This window comes from Heterocephalus glaber, unplaced genomic scaffold (assembly GCF_053883595.1).
Source record: "Heterocephalus glaber isolate CG9 unplaced genomic scaffold, H.glaber_assembly_v1.0 deba00001587, whole genome shotgun sequence".
Taxonomy (NCBI): domain Eukaryota; kingdom Metazoa; phylum Chordata; class Mammalia; order Rodentia; family Bathyergidae; genus Heterocephalus; species Heterocephalus glaber.
In genome coordinates, this window is record NW_028258365.1 from 6,262,393 (window position 1) to 6,281,294 (window position 18,902).

The 18,902-nt window shown below is 41.2% G+C and overlaps 1 protein-coding gene across 21 annotated transcripts in view; it reads right to left on the reverse strand.

The window, feature by feature from the left end:
• The window catches only part of Arhgap10 (Rho GTPase activating protein 10), a 152,633-nt gene that overhangs the window by 72,209 nt on the left and 61,522 nt on the right, over positions 1-18,902 (reverse strand). For all 21 annotated transcript variants that reach the window (XR_015443981.1, XR_015443975.1, XR_015443979.1 and 18 more), the window contains exons 8-10: positions 18,782-18,883; positions 13,036-13,146; positions 11,254-11,358 (exon numbers count right to left, since the gene is read on the reverse strand). Coding sequence is in view for 7 of the 21 variants with exons in the window: in XM_087193361.1 (XP_087049487.1) it covers positions 11,254-11,358; positions 13,036-13,146; positions 18,782-18,883 (318 nt within the window). In the remaining 14 variants the exon portion in view is untranslated. The remainder of the gene's footprint in view (positions 1-11,253; positions 11,359-13,035; positions 13,147-18,781; positions 18,884-18,902) is intronic.

Below are 18,902 nucleotides of genomic sequence, written 5' to 3' on the forward strand. Positions count from 1 at the left end.
GTTTTCTCTATTTCTGGCAATATACTGTTGGAATTTCAATCAGCATTCCATTAAGTCTATATAGCAGTTTTGAAGCATGGCCATTTTCACCATATTGGTTCTTCCTGCCCAGGAGCGAGGAATGTCTTTCCATTTTCTTATATCCTCTTCAACTTCTTTTTCAGAGTGCTGTAGTTCTTAATGTAGAGGACTTTTGCTTCCTTTGTTAGACTGATTCCTAGATATTTCATTTTTTGGATGCTATTGTGAAAAGAATTGTTTCTCTAAATTCTCTCTCAGTGGCTCTGTTATTTGTGTACAAGAAGGCTATTTTTTTTTAGTGTTGACCTTATATCCAGCTACTCTACTGAATCTGTCAATTAAGTCTAGAAGTATTTTTGCAGAGTTTTTTGGGTCTTCTGTGTAAAGTATCATATCATCAGCAAATAATGACAGTTTAACTTCTTCCTTTCTTATCTTTACTCCTTTCATTTATTTCTCTTTTCTAATTGCTGTGGCTAATGTTTCCAGAACTATATGGACAGGAGTGGTAATAGTGGACATCCTTGTGTTGTTTCTGATTTTAGCATGAAAGTTTTCAGTTTTTAACCATTTAGTATGATGTTGGCTATTGGTTTTTCATAGATAGCCTTAATCAGGTTGAGATAACAACCTTCTATGCCAATTTTCTGTAGGGTTTTTATCATGAATGGGTGTTGGATTTTGTCGGATGCTTTTTCTGTGTCTATTGAGACGATCATATGGTGTTTGTCTTTAGTTCTATTAATATATTGTATTACATTTATTGATTTATGAATGCTGAACCATCCTTCCATCCCTGGGATAAATCCAACTTGGTCAGGGTGTATGATCTTCTTGATGACCCTCTGTATTCTGTTTGCCAGTATCTTGTTGAGGATTTTTGCATCTATTCTCATTAGGGAGATTGGCCTGTAGTTCTCGTTTTGGGTTGAGCCTTTTCCCGGTTTTGGAATCAAAGTAATACTTGCTTCCACAAATGAATTTGGAAGCCTTGCTTCCCTTTCAATTTCTTTGATGAGTTTAAAGAGTAATGGCGATAGTTCTTCTTTAAATGTCTTGTAGAATTCAACAGAGAAACCATCAGGACCTGGGCTTTTCTTTGTTGGTAAACATTTTATTACATTTTCAGTTTCACTCATTGTAATTGGGATTTTTAGAATTTCTATATCTTTATTTAACTTTGGCAATTCAAATGTATCTAGGAATCTGTCCGTTTCTTCTGTGTTTTCCATTTTATTAGAGTACAGTTTCTCAAAGTAGGTATTGATGATCCTCTGGATTTCTGTTGAATCTGTGTGACTTCACATTTTTCATACTTAATTGCATGGATTTAAGCCTTTTCTTTCCTTATTTTGATAAGGTTGGCTAAAGGTTTACTGATTTTATTTATTCTTTTGAAAAACCAACTTTTTGATTCATTGATTTTTTAGTATCATTCTCTTAGTCTCCATTGCATTGATTTCGGCTCTGATCTTTATAATTTCCTCTCTTCTAGGAGCTTTGGTTTTGTCATGCTCTTTTTCTTCTAGGAGCTTGAGGTTCTGCATTAGGTTGTTTATTTGCACTCCCTCTGTTTTCCTAATATGGGCATTCACTGCTATGTATCTCCCTCTTAGAACTGCTTTCATTGTGTTCCATAGATTCCTGTATGTTGTACTGGCATTATTATTTACTTGTAGAAACTGTCTAATTTCTTCTTTAATTTCCTCTGTGACCCATTGGTTGTTGGGGAGAGTGTTATTCAATTTCCATGTGTTTGTGGGTGTTTTGAAGTTTCTTATGCTATTGATCTCCAATTTTATTGCACTCTGGTCTGATAATATACAGGGGGTAACTTCAATTCTTTTGCATTTACTTAAACATGCCCTATGAGCTAACATGTGGTCCATTCTGGAGAATGACCTGTGTGCAGTTAAAAAGAATATATATTCTGATTTTGTGGGGTGAAACACTCTGTAAACATCTATTAAGTCCATTTGTTCAATAGCTTGGTTCAGTTCTAGAATTTCGTTGTTGATTTTTTGTCTAGATGATCTGTCTATTTGTGACAGTGGGGTATTGAGGTCCCCCACTACAACTGTATAAGTTTTTCATGTCTATTAATATTTATTTTGTATAGTTGGGGCACTCATATTTGGTGCATATATATTTAGGATTGTCATCTCTTCCTCTTGGATTGCTCCCTTCACAAGAATGTAGTGACCATCTTTGCCTCTCTTAATTGGTTTTGGTTTGAAATCTATTTTCTCTGTGAATAAGATTGCCACCCCTGCTTCTTTGGGGGTTCCTGTCTCATGGAGAACTGTTTTCCATCCTTTTACTTTCAGTCTATGAATTTCTTTTTCAGTTAGGTGTGTTTCTTGTATACAGCATATTGTTGGATTTTGCTTAATACATTCTGCCAGTCTATTTCTTTTGATTTGTGAATTGAGGCCATTAACATTGAGGGTTATAATTGATAAATATTGACTCATCCTTGTCATGATGTTTTACTGTTGTTAGTGCTTTTATTTTTTATTTTTCCTCCTTTCCCTTTAGTTTCTTACCTTGCCTGGTGGCTTCCCTCTGTTGGGCCTCATGGAGTTGTGACCTTCATTGTCTTTTTCTAGGATATTGTTTAGAATTGTCTGGAGTGCTCGTTTGGTGTTCATGAAATTTCTCAGGTGTTCTTTGTCATGGAAGTATCTAATTTCCTCATTGATTTGGAAAGATAATTTTACAGGATACAACAGTCTAGGTTGGAAGTTATTTTCTTTTAGGGCTTGAAATACTTCACTCCAGGCTCTCCTTGATTTGAGGGTTTGTGTTGAGAAGTCTGCTGTGATTCTGATGGGCTTTCCTTTGTAGGTGATTTGTTTCTTTTGTCTAATTGCTTGTAGGATTTTGTTCTTCTGTTGGGTTTCTGGGATCTTGACTATTATATGTCTAGGTGTAGATTTGATCATGGCTAGTTGGAGTTCTATATGCCTCACTTATCTGTATGTCCAATGCTCTACCTCTGTCTGGAAGTTTTCTTATTACTTCTGTGAACAGTTTTTTGTGGGGGGTTTTTTTGTATCGGGGACCGAACTCAGGTCCTTGCATTGCGCAGCAGGTGACGAAACCAACTGAGCTAAATCCCCGGCCCCTGTTAACAGTTTTTTTATGTCAATTTTACTTCTTTTTTTGTGGACTCATCAGTCTTATGTTATTCTTCTTTGCATTATCTATCAGCTGCTGGATTGATTTCTCATGGTCCCTTACTATTTTTAAGAAATCTGTTTTCATGGTCCTTCACCACAATCCTGTCTTCTCTATCTGATATTCTATCTTCAGATTCGCTTATTCTGTTGTGCATACTTTCAATGGAGTTTTTAATCTCTTGAATATCTGTTTGAATCTGTCTCATCGATTCCATTTCTTTCTTATGTTGGGCAGTCATGGTTTCCATTTCTTTCTCATGCTGGGCATTCATGGTTTCCACCATGTTTCTGAGCTCATCTATTTTTTTTTTTTTATCTGTTTCTGTTCTAGAGCCTCTAATCATGTCTTTCACTCTGCTCACCATCTCTGTAGTTATCCGGGAAATTATTTGTTTTGAATTTTTCTAGAGCCTCATTCATCTGTTTTGTTACTTCCTGTGCTATCAGTTCAGGGTGTCCAGGTGGTTGATTATCATATTTTCCATCTTATTTCCCCCAGAATTTGCCTTTGGTGAGCTGGAAGTCTGTGTTTGTGTCCTACCAAGGGGACTTCTCATTTTTAATTCTGTTGTTGGTGCTGTTTTTTGCTTTAATTCCTGGGCTGATACTCCAACATTTCTTATTTTGAGTATCTTTATGACTGGTGTTTAGAGCCCCTAAGGAGTGACTGCTTCTCAGAGATCTCTTCCAGGTATAGCTGGACTTTTTAGGCTTTGAATCTCTAATGACTCTTAGGCAATCTTGTTTTCAGTATACCAGGGAGGACAACTGATTACATCAGTCACAGCACCTTAGCCCAATTGACACAATCAGCATCAAACACAGCTCAGAAAATGACAGTTTGTGGTAGCAGTTAATCTGTCACTTTTAACCATGCAAGCTAGATCAAAATCTAGAGCCAGCCCAAAATATGTTTGTAGTAAGTAAACCCTTCAATATGGCAAATTTACCCTTCGGGATAAGGATTTAGCAGGGTTGGGAAGGGAGGGGTAGAGAGAGAGAGGGAAAGGGAAAGGTTAGAAGTGAGGCTAGAGGACACGGGAAGATCAGGCAAATTGAGGGGATCTGTTGAAGACAGGAGGAAAAGACAGAGCAAAAGAAGAGAGACAAGTACAGAACAAACTAACAACAACAGGGAAGCTATAAATTGTATTCACCTTCCTATAAAAGTGGCAGTCAAGACAAAGAGAGAAAAAATTCAGAATGGGACAGAAATAGGAGCAAAGAGGGAGAGAAATATAGAGCCAGAAAAGATAGAGAAAAAAAGAAAAGAAAAAAGAAATACACACAAACACACATATAAAATAAAACAAACAAAAAAGGTCTCCCTCAGGCTATGTCTCTGCTGTCCTGGCAAGCAATGTGGGCAGCAGTGTGCAGGTCTAAGTCAATTAGTCTCAGCAAGCTAACTGTAGTCCACTGAGATTCAGGCTGATTTCTGGATGCAAGGTCCAAGTTGAGGTCCCTGACCTCCAACCATGATGGTCCAGTATGCTTTTATTGGAGAGTTTTTCTTCACTTTCCCAGTGGGCTTCAATTTTCATTGAGAAGCCTCAGAAAGGCCCTCTCTGTTGTTTACTTCTGCTCTATCTTCTGGGGCTCATTACCATGGCCTTTATGCTCCCCCTGGTGCCTCTGCTATGCAGATTCAGATGCCATGTGGCGAGGTCCAGCGGGGCGTGGGCTGCTGGTGTCTGCAGGACCAGGTTCCAGCCTTAATTTCCATTCTTACAGAGGAAATGTATTTATAAATCCCTCTGTACACATTTATTTGCTACTGAAAATTGAAATACCACATCAAATTTTTCTTTTATTACAATTCTAATTTTAAAAACCAGAAAATGTAATTGTCTGCCCTAATTACTATGCTGTAGCCAAACTAACAAGTTTTTACATTCTTTCCCCATACATTACTTCAAATTATTTATCTTTTCAACATAATTTTTCTTAATTCATATTTTTATTAGTACAGTACATGTTTGGAATATATAATGATTACATTCATCATAGGGAACTGGTCATGGACATAACAAATGTTAATTGTTTTTGCTTTCTCTCCTCCCTCCCTCCCTCCATTGTTCCAATTCTTGATGTTAGTTTTCTTCTTGCTGCTGACAGACTTCTAAAATACATGGGAATACTTGACACCTATGTGTGCTTCTTTGGGTTAAATCAAAAGTAGAACTAAAGTGCACTGAAGCCATTTAAATACATCCAAACTACACAGATTCCTGATAAATTACTAGTATTGAGGTGGAAGGGACAGGAAGAAAAAAATCACAGAATTCATACCATAGGACACCAAAATGATTGCTACAATCTACCCCAACATGGACTAGCTTTCCCCACCTACTGTATAAAATGGCCACCAAGAAAGGACAGTATAAAAACAAGGTCTATGCCTAAATCCACTGTCATAATTATTCTCTGTTCTTGTATTCTGAAAAGAATCTCATCTATGATGCACAAATTGACTGCAGCCACAGTGGAAGGGTTCATTTCTTGATCCGTTCTGAACTTCCTTAAGTCCACTTTATCTTAGTTCCCTTCCAAGCTGAGAAAATGTGTTAAGATGGATCTCAGTTTCACCATCCTTTTTTTCTGCACAGACAGCGATGTACTTACTCCTCTCCTCCTGTAGGACAAGCCATCTCTATCTCCTGTAAGGGCTTTGCTCTTCTATTCTGTTTTGGGGCTGGGCCTTCTCACAGAGGGATTGGGGATGTAATATCAGGCTTGAGAGAGAAGTTCCTAAGTTCCTTCATTAATGTTTCTGATCAGAATGGATGACAGCTGCTGAATCTTCCTGAGTATTACTTCAGTGGGCATCTGAAGACTACAGGGGCAAGGTTGGGAGAAGCTTTCAAGGTGAGTCTGACAGAGGTCTAATCCTAGCTCCAACCTCCTCCTGGATCTTTGGGTCTGAGCAGAATGTAACGCTGGACTTTTGAATTCAGAAAATATGTTTTATAATTTTTCACTAAAGAGAGGCAATTTCGCATACTTTTCTTTCTATTACTAGCACCATTTCTAGTATAGCAGAATTAACTCCATATTTTAAAAGTTTCTTGTCCCTGGAAGATAAAGGCTTGCTAAACTTAATAGCTCACCAGTAATGTCACAGAAAACAGAGCAGACACAAACATAGCCTTTAAGCAACCTGCATTCTTGCATGGAGGCACTGGGGAGCACATGGTCTATTACTGTATAGATAAGATGGACATCTATACTGACAAGAAACTAGGTTATAGAAACCTGAGGTGGTTGGGATTTCACCACCCAAAGACAGCCAGCCTTCATGAAGCTTGTGGCCTGCAACTCAAAAATAACTGCTCGATTTTATTTCCATCCCGTTGTTCCCACTTCCTTAAACTTCTTTAAAAACACCATGCTGGCTCCAAAGAGTGTGATGGACTTTGAACAACTGTTCACCATCATACTGATCGGCCAGCTTCTCAAATAAAGTTTACTTTGCCTCAACACCTCATCAGTCAGCTTAGTTGTGCTACGAGCAGCCAGACTTGGGTCCGATTACAAGAGTACTTTACATCTTTTCTAACCCTCTCAATTACCCTGCCAAATTAAGGTAGGATCAAAACATGTAAGGAATGCTTAGGTTTTTCATTTTACTTATTACAGTAAAAGATACATTGCCATCAATCCTCATCACAGGACCCTCCCTTGCTTCAAACACACTTAATCCATCATTCTTGCCACCCTCTGAAGCAGTTCTGGAGGTCTTTTTTCGTGAATGGCTTCAGTTGTGCTGTCATGGCTGCCTCCATATTTTGCATCCATTTAAAATGTTTACCTTTCATCATCATTTTTACTCAGAGGAAGAACCAGTAGTCACGCAGTGCCAGATCCAGTGAATAAGATAGATGAGGACACACCACAATGTTTTTATGAATGTACCTTTCCACTGGATGGCACTCAGCAAGGTTCTTCAGCCTATTTTTTAATCACACCTCAAAAAGACATGGAAGAGAACTTCTTCCAGAACTGCTTCAAAAAGTGGCAAGAATGATGGAATAAGTGTGTTCAGAGCCAGGAGTATTTTGAGAGGGATTAACGGCAATGTGTCTTTCACTGTAATAAATTGTTTTATTTAAACAAACGTGGTATTTTTAAATCAAATTTAAATTTAAAACTGAATCTTAAGGATACGAAATAACCTGTTCAAAGTCACTCAATTGGTAGTGACAAACTGTATCACAGGCATCCCAGCTCTAAAAGCCATACTCAGGATGTAGTGATGATGAATTCCCAATAAACATTTCCTCACTGGTTAAGGAAACATACTGAGTTCATCAACTTTTCCATTGAGGGACAAAATATCTGACATACAATTAAAGGAGAAAAGGTATATTTTGGCTTAGAGTTATAGAAGCTTCAGTCCATGGTTGGCTGGCTCCAAGGAAGAAATATCATGACAAAGGGCATGGTGGAAGAAAACTTCTCAACCCAATGGAGCCAGCAAGTAGGAAGAGCAGGAAAGAATCAGAGAAGATATAACCTTAAAAGGCATCCCTGTAGTAATCTACATCTTCCAACTGGACCCCACCTGCTGATGACCCCATTTAGCTGTGAAGTCATCAATGGATTAGTCTACTGATGGGCTTAGCACCTCTTTGTGTGTGTTGGGGGAGGAAGATACTTCATATTCAAACCATAACGTGACCTACTGCAAAGATGTTAAAAGTAACCCTGAGCTGGGGCTTTAGCTCAGTGGTTCCACCAACCTGCCTCACAAGCGCGAGGTCCCGAGTTCAATCCCCAGTAATGGACAATAATGGATATTCTTAAAACACCTTCTAACAGGTGAGGAACAGACAAGTTATCATCATTGAGAGGAAGAAGTGAGTTGAGATCTCCCATCCATGGCTAAGTCCAAGTTCTTACAGTTGAGGGGACTTCCACCCCATCCACAAGTTTTTATGGTCCAGGGAACCAGAGAGCCCTATCAGGATGTTCTCCTAATCCTGTATTTACTGATCCCAGGTAAAGCACATGGGACCCTCCTCTATCCCAACACTACGTCTGAATCTAAACTTACCTCCTTGGCCCCTGGGGCAAGTCTGACCAAGTTTCAGGGCTGGCCCTGCCATTAAAGCAGTCAAACTTGAGAAAGGATTTTTCATGCAAATTAGAACACTGAGATTCCATGTACTCCAGTAAGAATGGCTGTCATCAAGAAATCAAACAACAGGGCTGGGATTTAGCTCAGTGGTTCTGCTGCCTGCCTCGCAAGCGCAAGGACCCGAGTTCAATCCCCAGTACCAAAAAAAAAAAAAAAGAAAAAGAAATCAAACAACAATAAACGCTGGGGGTTGGAGGGGACTTCTGCACTGTTGGTGGGAATGTAAACTGGTACAACCACTATAGAAGTCAATATGAAAACAAATTCCATTTACTCCAGCTATTCCTTTTCTAGGTATCTTCCCAAAAGAGTTAAAGACATCATACCACAGTGCTATATGCATACTCATGTTTACAACAGCACAGCTCCTGACAGCTGAATCTTGGGAGTGGCCTATATGCCCATCAACAGATGAATGGATAAAGAAAATGTGGTATTACACACAATGGAGTAGTACCACTGCCGTAAAGAAGGATAAATCTGAGCCATTTGTAGGAAGACGGATGCACCTTGAGATCATAATGTTAAGTGAAATAAATCAGACAGACAAGCTTGAATATCATGTACTTGCTTATATGAGAAAAAAGAACTAGAGGTGTTATATACCTGTCCCAATTCCCCACAAGGCATATAACCATTATGTGCTGTAGACATGTACCATAAACATCTTAAAAAGAAAGGATGTTCCCTCTGTATGTCTCCTCGATATCACTTGTCAAAATAGGAAAAAGGGGAAAATCTATATCATAGAACTTTCATGAAGCCAAAATGGGCATGGTCCAAATACCACGGGGAATGACCACCATATGATAACAAACTTTTTATTAAGGCACTGAAGAAAATCAGTATCTCCTAACTAAGGGAAAATATTTGCACATATTCTTAAGTATTTCTTAGCCATTCTTAGTTTCTTTGAGAGATTCCTTATGAATACTAAAATTTCTCATGGTGTTTCCTTCCAGGAAGAGTTCTATTCTGGTTTTCCTTACCCTACATTCTGAGGACAGATCACAAGAGTTTCAAGTTGCTTTTTTAAAAATATCCTTTAATTTTGATGCAATTTCCATTCTTCTGAAAAATCTATTTTCTGAAAGCCATCTTGCTACTTTCTTGCTTTTCTTTTATTACCCTATATTACAGAAAATGGGTGAAGACTGTGTCCCTCAAAAAAAGTGTAACCATTTTTGTAACAGAAAAAGTAAAATGAGATGGGGTTGTTTTCACTTCTAAGTAGCTTACTGTTTCTCTGATTTTAAAATGGTTTTGTTATTTGTTACTTTTTTACTATAATAGAATCCCCCAAAGTTAATCTAAATTACTTACTCTATTAAGACAGAGATGGTTAACTCTAAAATTGGTATATGTCATATACAGCATAAAAGTAACATAACTAGCATTTTCTTCTGGCAATAGTTTTATACAGCCAGCTCTTTCCATTTATTAAACTAAAAGCTGACATCAGGAAATGAGATGAATGGCCGAGAAGTAAGTAAATGACAGCACCACTGAGGTAAGACAGATGGTACGGGTGGGGGGCAGGTGTTTCCAAGGTGCTGGGACTTCTGATGGAAAACGAATTAGCTAAAAGCAGAACTGAAAAAAAAAAGAACAATGCCACACACCTGTGGTGCCAGCTACGCTGTACTTCAAGACCAGCCCGGGAAACAAAGCAGGACTTCAGCTACCCAGCCCCAGGTTCCATCCCCAACACCACCAGAAGAGAGGGGGTGGGGAACAAAATCAAAGACAACACCCAAGGTCAAGTGCTCTCAACAGTAACGGCCAGCAGGACAGAAAGGACAGCTTGTATTAGAATAAAACCAAGCAAAGACTATTTGATGAAGGTGAGCATTTAGGGAGATTCACAGAAGACCATCTTTAAGTTTCAGAAAATATAGAAAGATACAGAAAACTGTCATTTGCCCATTTCTCTTTAAAAACTGGGTTGTGTTATAATCAAACTATACATTTTTTAATTCTTTCTGCTGATCTTGGGACCATAGTCACAAGAAAAGGAAAATCTATTCAAAGACTCTATTAACATGACCCCAGCTAAATATCCACATGATCTACAAACAAATCGACACATGAATTACACAAGGGACTTTGTCATCTACATTGTTATGTTCAAAGAACTAGAGCAAAAAATAAATAAAACTGGAACCAAAATGTGCACAAAAGGCATTCACGTACAATTTCTAACTGCACAATGAATGCGAGAGTAGGCACCCGCCACCACCAAGATGTCCCTCCTCCTCTCCGTGTGCCTTCTGGTGTGTGCTGTCACAGGGCTCTCCCTGGACCCCTGGCTAGGCCTCCATTTATGTCAACAAGGCCAGGCAGCTTTCACCAGGACACTTCCAAGATCAACTGAGGTGTTCAGGGGGAAAAACTTTCCCCACCTAAGCAAAATCACATACAGCAAAATGCTTAACAAACTTCTCTAAATCTCTTTAGCAAAACCCCTCACAGAAAACCTGCATTTTCCAAAAGAAAACCACGAAGATCAAAAGCACTAACACATCAGTGAATGTGCCTAAAATGTAGGAGATAAATTCCACTTGTGCCCTATGTCTATCCGGGAGTAACAATCATGAGAAGAAATTTAAGTCATTATAAAGCCCTATCCTGAACTGGCATGCTTTGCTGGCACCTTCAGGGAAACCTGGCTTAGCGCTGACCAGTTTTCCCTAGAACTGCACAGGAAGTGCCGCCAGGGGGCAGAATTTCTTGAGCCTTTATTTAGCAAAAGACCAGTTGTTACACCAAGATCTGACCACTCGGTGGCATCAGAACCCCACTTTCCCATCACCAACCCCTCAGTCTGATCTTAAGGTTTTCCGTACAGCAAGCATATGAAAAGGACTTATTTCAAACATCTTCAATACCAGAAAGCTTCCATTAGCTTACATTCTGAATGTTGATTTGTAGTTCCATTTTGTAGTGATTGAAGTCTTTGGCAAGTTCATGGCCCTGATGATAAAAAGTAAACATTCCCTGAAAAAATGACAGCATCTAAGACAAAGGAGAAAGAGGGAAGTTAGCACAAAGGAAAGGTCAGGAGCACAAAACAAACATTCGTACCAATAACCAAGAACTTCCCTCTTCTGCCTTCCACTGAGGTGACACAAAGGAAGTCTCTAGGATGCATGTCCATCTAACTGCAGTGTTGGAATTTACAGAAAATGAGATCTGTCTCACATATCAGCACCATTAGACAACTGTTACAGCATGTTCTATAAGAAAAATGTAAATCTAAGTCAGTCATTTCTCCATGTTAGTGAGGAGAATCCCAATATTCATTAGTAACTTAAACCTTCGTGACATAAGTCATCGGTAAGAAAGTAAAATTACAGAATCCAGGCACTCGGGTCTGCTTTGCTGACAAGAGTGTTTCCTAACTTGCCCAGGGCAGAGGCAGGGTAGTAATTAAACTCTTAGTTCTCTTCCAACTTCCAGCCTGGCCCTCATAATCAGAGGGCAGACTTGGGCGCCATGTGTGAGGGCATCTAAAGTGAGGCGGAGAGATCTCAGGAGAGCTATGAAGACCCTGATGCTCATTCTCTTCGCAGCACTGCACGCTATCTGGGAATCTGAGGCTCTGACTTCAAATGACCAGCCCGGTACTGGCCTAGGCAGCCACTTGTCATGGGACCTGGGGCAAACCAGACACTCACTCTACTTCCCTTCCGGACCTACCAAGTGGGATAATAAGAACATCTCAGTGAGCTACCACGTGGAATAAAGAACAGGTACAGTACAGTACTCAGAACAAGTAAGGACTCAGGATAGACCACTGTGAATAGCCAATGAACATGGTACACTATTATTTCACATAAAAGGAAAGATTTAACGGAGATGTAATTGTCCTATGACTATTTAATTTAGGTTAATTATATTACTTCATCTGGCTAATTTTGAATTCATCATGACATGGCAATTTTCTTTCTCAAAATCACACACAATGAGTATGCTGTATGGTACTTCAATTACAGCTCAATAAAGGTGTTTAAGGAAAAAAAACCAATGTTTATGTTACAGTTAAAATGGAGAATAACTTTTTCAATATTTGATTTTTTTTGCTAAAACTCAGTGTGAAATACCTGTTAAGAGACTGATTCACGAAATACATATTCATGTGTATACCTATATGTACATAAAGGCAAGAATAATATATTTCTAATATAAAGAAATGGTAACGTCACTCACAAGATTGCTTCAAATATGCCACATACAGGTTTTCCACTTAGATTACCATAGCATGCGAGTTATTTTAGAAATCATGTTAAGGGGCCAGGGATTTAGCTCAGTGGTGCCACTGCCTGCCTCGCAAGCACAAGGTCCCAAGTTCAATCCCCAGTCACAAAAAAAAAAAAAAGAAATCATGCTAAGAATTATTATTTAAAGAAACCAAAGTGTGAACAAACCTGACCAAAGATTTCTCCCCTAACTACATTCGGTCACATTCTAATATAAACTCTTTCGGGGATTTTTAAATGAAGTGCCACAAGAGACATGGCAGAAACCGCACCCTGTGCCAGTCCTTGACATCGCTGAGCGACAGTTGTGCTAACGAGGCTGAGGTCCTGACTCGGAGACCATGTCCACCCCTGGCCCTGTGTGACAGCTTCCTCCACGTTTACACCTGATGGCTTCTAGCGACCACACTGCAAAAGCAGCTCTAATACTCACAGGTTCCACAAACTCGAACTTCTTTCTTTCCTGGATTTCCTGAAGCTTACAGACATATTCGAGAGAGAGTTCGTAAAAGTGTTGCCGGTTCTGCTCCAACTGGAGATCCGCCTGTGATGAAACAGCTGAGGTCAGTCAGAGTGGCCACACGACACGGAGAGGTGACACTCTACACCCGGGGTGCACAGACTCCTGGCTCGGGCCCAATCGGGTGCTGCCCGTCTCTGGAAATAACGTCCTGCAGGAACACGGTCCCCGCCTTTCATGTCTCTCACCTGGGGACACTGTCCTGCCACAGCAGGAGGGAGTGGCTGCAACGGGGCCTCGAGGCCCGCACAAGTCGGGAGCAGTTACTGTCACGCGCTGCAGGCAGCGGCTGGGCTGCTGGCCCCGCTCTGTGCGAACACCAGCCACCGACAACTGCAAGTGTGTCCCGCTCTCCACACGAAACACCCCCCGAAACACAACGGGCACGAGGTGGAGCCACAGGCACACAGTCGCATCACATGGCATTTGCACAAATGCGTCCTATACGAATGAAGTCGGCTGAAATGCCAGCTGTCCCTGCAGTACCAGTGAGTGAAGGCACCAGGTGAGGAGGCAGCTGCCAGGCACCCTTTCCAGAGCCTGGCCCTTGCAGGCAGGGCAGGCTGCAGGCCCACCCATGGGTGGTCACACTCCTGAGCCTTCACAATGCCCAATGCTGGGAGGCCAGGGGCACCAGGTGGCCAGGAGGCCTTCCCAACAGAGCGTGCCAGCTCAGCGTGCCTGACTGGAAAGGAGCTGGGGTGAGCACCGCTCCACAGAGGACAGCGGGACAAGAACGCGCATCTCAGAAAACTTCCCTAGAAGGTATGGTGCATTCTTCCCCCACTTGATAACCCTTACTTTGAAATCGATTTATCCAGGCATTTCTGCAGAAAAGACAGACAAACGGCCAACAAGCCCATGAGGGGAGGCACAACTAGTGAAGAGGGAAGCAGAAGGCAATACCACTCACACTCACCGGGATGCCGCCATCACACACACACACACACACGCACGCACACACGCACACACACACGGAGAGAAAGAGAAGGAAAGGCAGTGCTGGTGAGGAGGTTGAGGGCATAGAGAACTCCAAGTCTCGTACGTTATTATTACAGCCGGGAGTATAAAACCGTGCAGCTACTGCAGAAAACCTCGGCAGTCGCTCATAAAATTAAAGAATTACTTGTGATCCAGCAACCCCATTTTTGGCTGTGCATCCAAAAGAATTAAGCAAAGGGACTCAAACAGATACGTGACCCTCTGTGCTCACAGAAGCATTGTTCACAGGAGCCGAAAGGCAAAAGTGACCCACATGTTCGAGAGATGGAGGGACAGGCATCAGGTGGTGTACACACACAACGGGGTGGCACTCTGCCTGTAAGAGGAAGCCCATCCTGACACGTGCTACAGTGTGCATGAACATGGAGCATTTGATTCTAGAAAAAATAAATCAGACTTGGACAAATATTGTATGATTCCAAGAATATAAAATACCAAGAATTTAAGTCAAATTCACAGTGGACCGGGGCGGGGCGGGGGGGGGGTTGTTGCTGAGTGGGGAGGGAGTAACTGTTTAGAGGTACAGAGTTTTGGTTTGGGAAGATTTTTTAAAGTTCTGGACATAGAAGTGGTGGTAGCTGCACAACAATGTGAATGGATTTAAAGCTACTAAACAAACATCACAATAATTAAAAACCTATATATGTATATTTTATAGCAATTATTTGCTAGGTTTTTAAGAATAAAAATATTGGTCTAATATCTAATTAAAAATTGTACCATCAAATGCTTCACATTAAATAACACTTACAGTGTTAACTAAACCTGAATTTCTACTTCAAAATTACAATGCTTTTGTGCCTCTGCTAACCAGAATTTGAGTGTTCAGCCACTAGCAGTTACAGGCTAGAAGGCCCAGCAAAAACACTGCAATTCAGGGCCGGGGATTTCACTCAGGGGTTCCGCCGCCTGCCTCGCAAGCACAAGGACCCGAGTTCAATCCCTGGTACTAAAAAAAAAAATAACACTGCAATTTGGTTGAATATTGAACAAAATGAAGACATGAGAAAGAAATTGTCGAATCTTGAACACAATGGAGACATGAAACGATACGAGCAGTTTCTTCGGTTATTACTAGGAAAGCCCGTAAAATTTTATACCAGGGTCACCTTCACCAAGCTGCTTTTGTCTCCCAGCTCAGTTTCCTGGTGTTCCTCTACTGTGGCTGCCCTCACACTGTCAGCCAGCCCCGATCCCCTCAGTGTTCTGGGTACCCAGAATTGCTGTGCCATTGCTCCTCCTCGAGGAAGTCCCCCGAATCCCAGCGTCACCAACAGCCCGTGACTTTCCGCAGCCCTGCGGATGTCCAAGCTGGCAGAAGGACTCCCTTTACCCTAACCGAGCTTGGGAGGTGAACACCACCCTTTAACCACATGCTGTGGTTGGCATATAGCTTGAGTGTGTCCCCCACAGGTCCATGTGCCAGCAGCTTGGCCTCCATGTGTCAGTAGTGGATCTGTAAGAGGCGAGGCTTTGGGAATGGCAATGAGATGGGGGCACCACTCCTGCAAGGCCCAGTACACATCTCCAGGGCCTGGGCTTGGGCCTGGGAGGCCAGGCTGTTGTAAGCCTTGCTCTCCCTCTGCATGTCACACCCCTACCATGTGGTGGCTGTGACATGAGGCCCTCACCCGCGCCAAGCAGGTGCCAAAGCCATGCTCTCGGCCCTCAGAACTAGGAGATAAACAAACCGTTTCTTTATAACATGTCCAGGCCTGGGTATTTGGTTACAGCAACACAAATGACTAATACACCACACTGAAAAAAAGTCACTAGTTTTCATTACCCAAACATACAATTTCCATTTGATGATTATCTAATCTTTGGAAATTCCTGCTGTAAGACTAATAAATATGTGTAAGAGTCTTGCATAAAATTATTTAAAGCGTTTACTTCCCTAGTAATACTTCTATGGCAATATTATCACTTGGTATCTCAAGAAAGAAAATAAACTTCAAAAACAGAAATAAAATTCTCTCAAATATGTAAAAGCACAAATAACAAGTAGAATTGAGGGATGGGAATGGTGGAAGGTATTAAGCCCAATAAACAAAGCACCAGGTTCTAATAGGACTATAACAATAGCCAACATGGCATGTACTACAATTTTCTGCTGCCGTTTTCATTTAAAACAAGAGGAAATTATAAAGTACGTTTCCATGCCTTTGTTCAGCGCTATTCTCAGCAATGTCTATTAATCTCTGGAGCACCTCAAGTCGACTCATTCAAGATTTGCTGATCTTTAACAATTGGGAAAAAGAAATGAATATCCCAATCAAACTTCTCCTTCAGGACACCTCCTCTCCCTCTCACTAAAAGCCTGCTTTAGGCAGAGGTTTGCATGCCTGCAAACAGAACAAGATAGAAAAGTATGTGTAATTCAAATGAAACCACAATTATTCAACTCTGGGGTCTCTTTGTATTTCTGATCTGGAGTTCAATTATCTTCGGGATTGAGGAATTGGCTGCAGTGATAGACACCTTCAGACTTGTTTTCTCTACACATTCTTGGGAAGTATTTTCTTTCATTTTGTTTTTTTTGTTTTTTGGCACGGGGGATCGAACTCGGGTCCTTGCGCTGGCGCAGCAGGCGGTAGAACCACTGAGCTAAATCCCCGGCCCTGAAGTATTTTCTTTCTAACAGGTAGAGGCAGGTTTTGCTTGTTTGTTCTATTCTTGTCTGAAGACACTGAGGACTGAACCCCTGGCCTTCACAGTGACCTAGATCCCCAGTGTGTGTTTGCTTGTTATTTTCTGAGATGTGGTCTCACCAAATTGCTCAGTCTGGGCTTGCCTCGCAATGTCCCCGCTTTGGTGTGTCCCATGGCACCCCACACTATTCCAGGCAGTGAGGTCAGGATATGAACAAAGCGATGCTGCTGCCTTCAAGGAACTCACATGCCAGTGGAAGAAGCCATGTAACAAAAAATACATGGGATGTCAAACAGCTGCAAGACTATGAAAAAAAAGGCGGGCGGGGGGGGATTCTAAACAGGACGCCAGGGACAGCTTTTCTAATCAGGTGTCCTTTAAGTAGGGAGCACCCAGGAGAGTATCTGAAGGAGTAAGGTGTACAGATGCAGGTTAGAAACACATGGGGTAGGACCTGTGATGTACGAAGTGGTCCAGCACTTGCCTAGGATGTACTGAGGCCCTGGTTCCATCTTAGCACCAAAAATAAAAACTGAGCAGGTGGAAGAAGATGTGCAAAGGTCCTGACCATGAACTATGGCTGCCCAAGGGCGTGGTCGCAGATCACACGGGGTCTTGGAGGTCCTGGGGCTCTGGGGGTACAGTTAGAAGGTCTTGGCGAAGGGTGAGTCATAAGAGGCAGCCAGGCTCTAAGCATATTCTGGAGCTAAAGGTGACATTAGCTGCCGGACTGGATGTGCAGAGTGAGAGAAAAGAACCCAGGAGGACTCCAGTCATTCTGCACAGGCAACTGTGAGAACAGGACACCTATTAGAGAGTGAAGTGGAGATGGAAATTTACTGGGAGCACAAACATCCTCTTCCAGATACCTGAAAGCAGAGTTAACGGGGAGCAAAAGTGAAACCTGCTCACAGCATGGCTAGAAAAGCAACAGCCGTCACCATAAAATCCACAAAGGGCAGAAGGCGAGGGAGCACCTGTAAGCCTGCATGGTTTTCTACCCAGCATGGAACAGGGAGAGAATGGAGCCCCGGGGAAAGGACTGCTGTGCAGAGTAAGTGGTATAAGGCTCCTTTCTCTTTATGTATTATCAAGCGCTACCAAACGTCAGTCAAGGGCAGTAGCCGGACAAAAGAAAATGTCACATGTGGATAACGTCAAACCAACCACACAGATTCACATACACACAGTTTGCAACCCAGTATCTGACACTTACACATAACCTGGGTCTATAATAGAGGCGATGCCATTAGTGTCACTTGGATGATACTGCACTAAATATGTATTATACTGGTGCATTAGAACCAGATGCCTTACGTGCCTTAAGAGGGTCACACTTGTGTGGGATAAGTCAGGATTCTAAACTGAAACAGAATTATTTTTAATGAAAGCTTATGTTCCAAATTGCAATTAACAGAATTTTCTATTCAAGCCTGTCAGTGAGAAAAACAAACAGCAAAGGATTTTAGAAAGACAAAAAAAAAAAATCAAAGACAACACATGAATTCTTTTCTCGTTTCATAGGGCTCCCTCAAAAAAAAATGAGTCTATTAACAGAAGTAAAATGCTTTCCTTCCAAGGAGGCTGAACCTCCTGAATCCTGAGCATGAAGTAAGATTAACGTGGCCTTCACATAAACGTAAAATGGTACTACGTAGGCTGAGTTCGATTCACTTCTTCCAGAAATCTTGAGAGCCAATTAAGAGATCTACTCCTACACATAATGTATCTGTTCTTCAGTAACGCCTGCTGAAAATTATTGTCCCTATAAAAATAATACTCTGAATCAAAAATTTGAGTCCTGGGAATTCATGTGTAATCCATCACTATCAGACATAGGCATCACTTTGTCCAGTTTCAAAAGGTTTTTCCCTTAATTTATTGCAAAACTTGTTCTATCTATCTATATATAATCCCTGGTGGATAGTTTCCAAAAGTAAAATGCCTTTTTAAAAAAAAAAAAAGCTGTGCTGATTTTTATGATGGGGATTAACAGGAAAAATACCTCTTGTAAATGGGCATCTTTCTTTTTGGCTGACAGATTCAAATGTTTATCAATTAGGCTATAATTCTTCTCTGTCTCTTTGTCGAACTTCTTTTTTTCTTCCTACAAATGAAATAAAAAC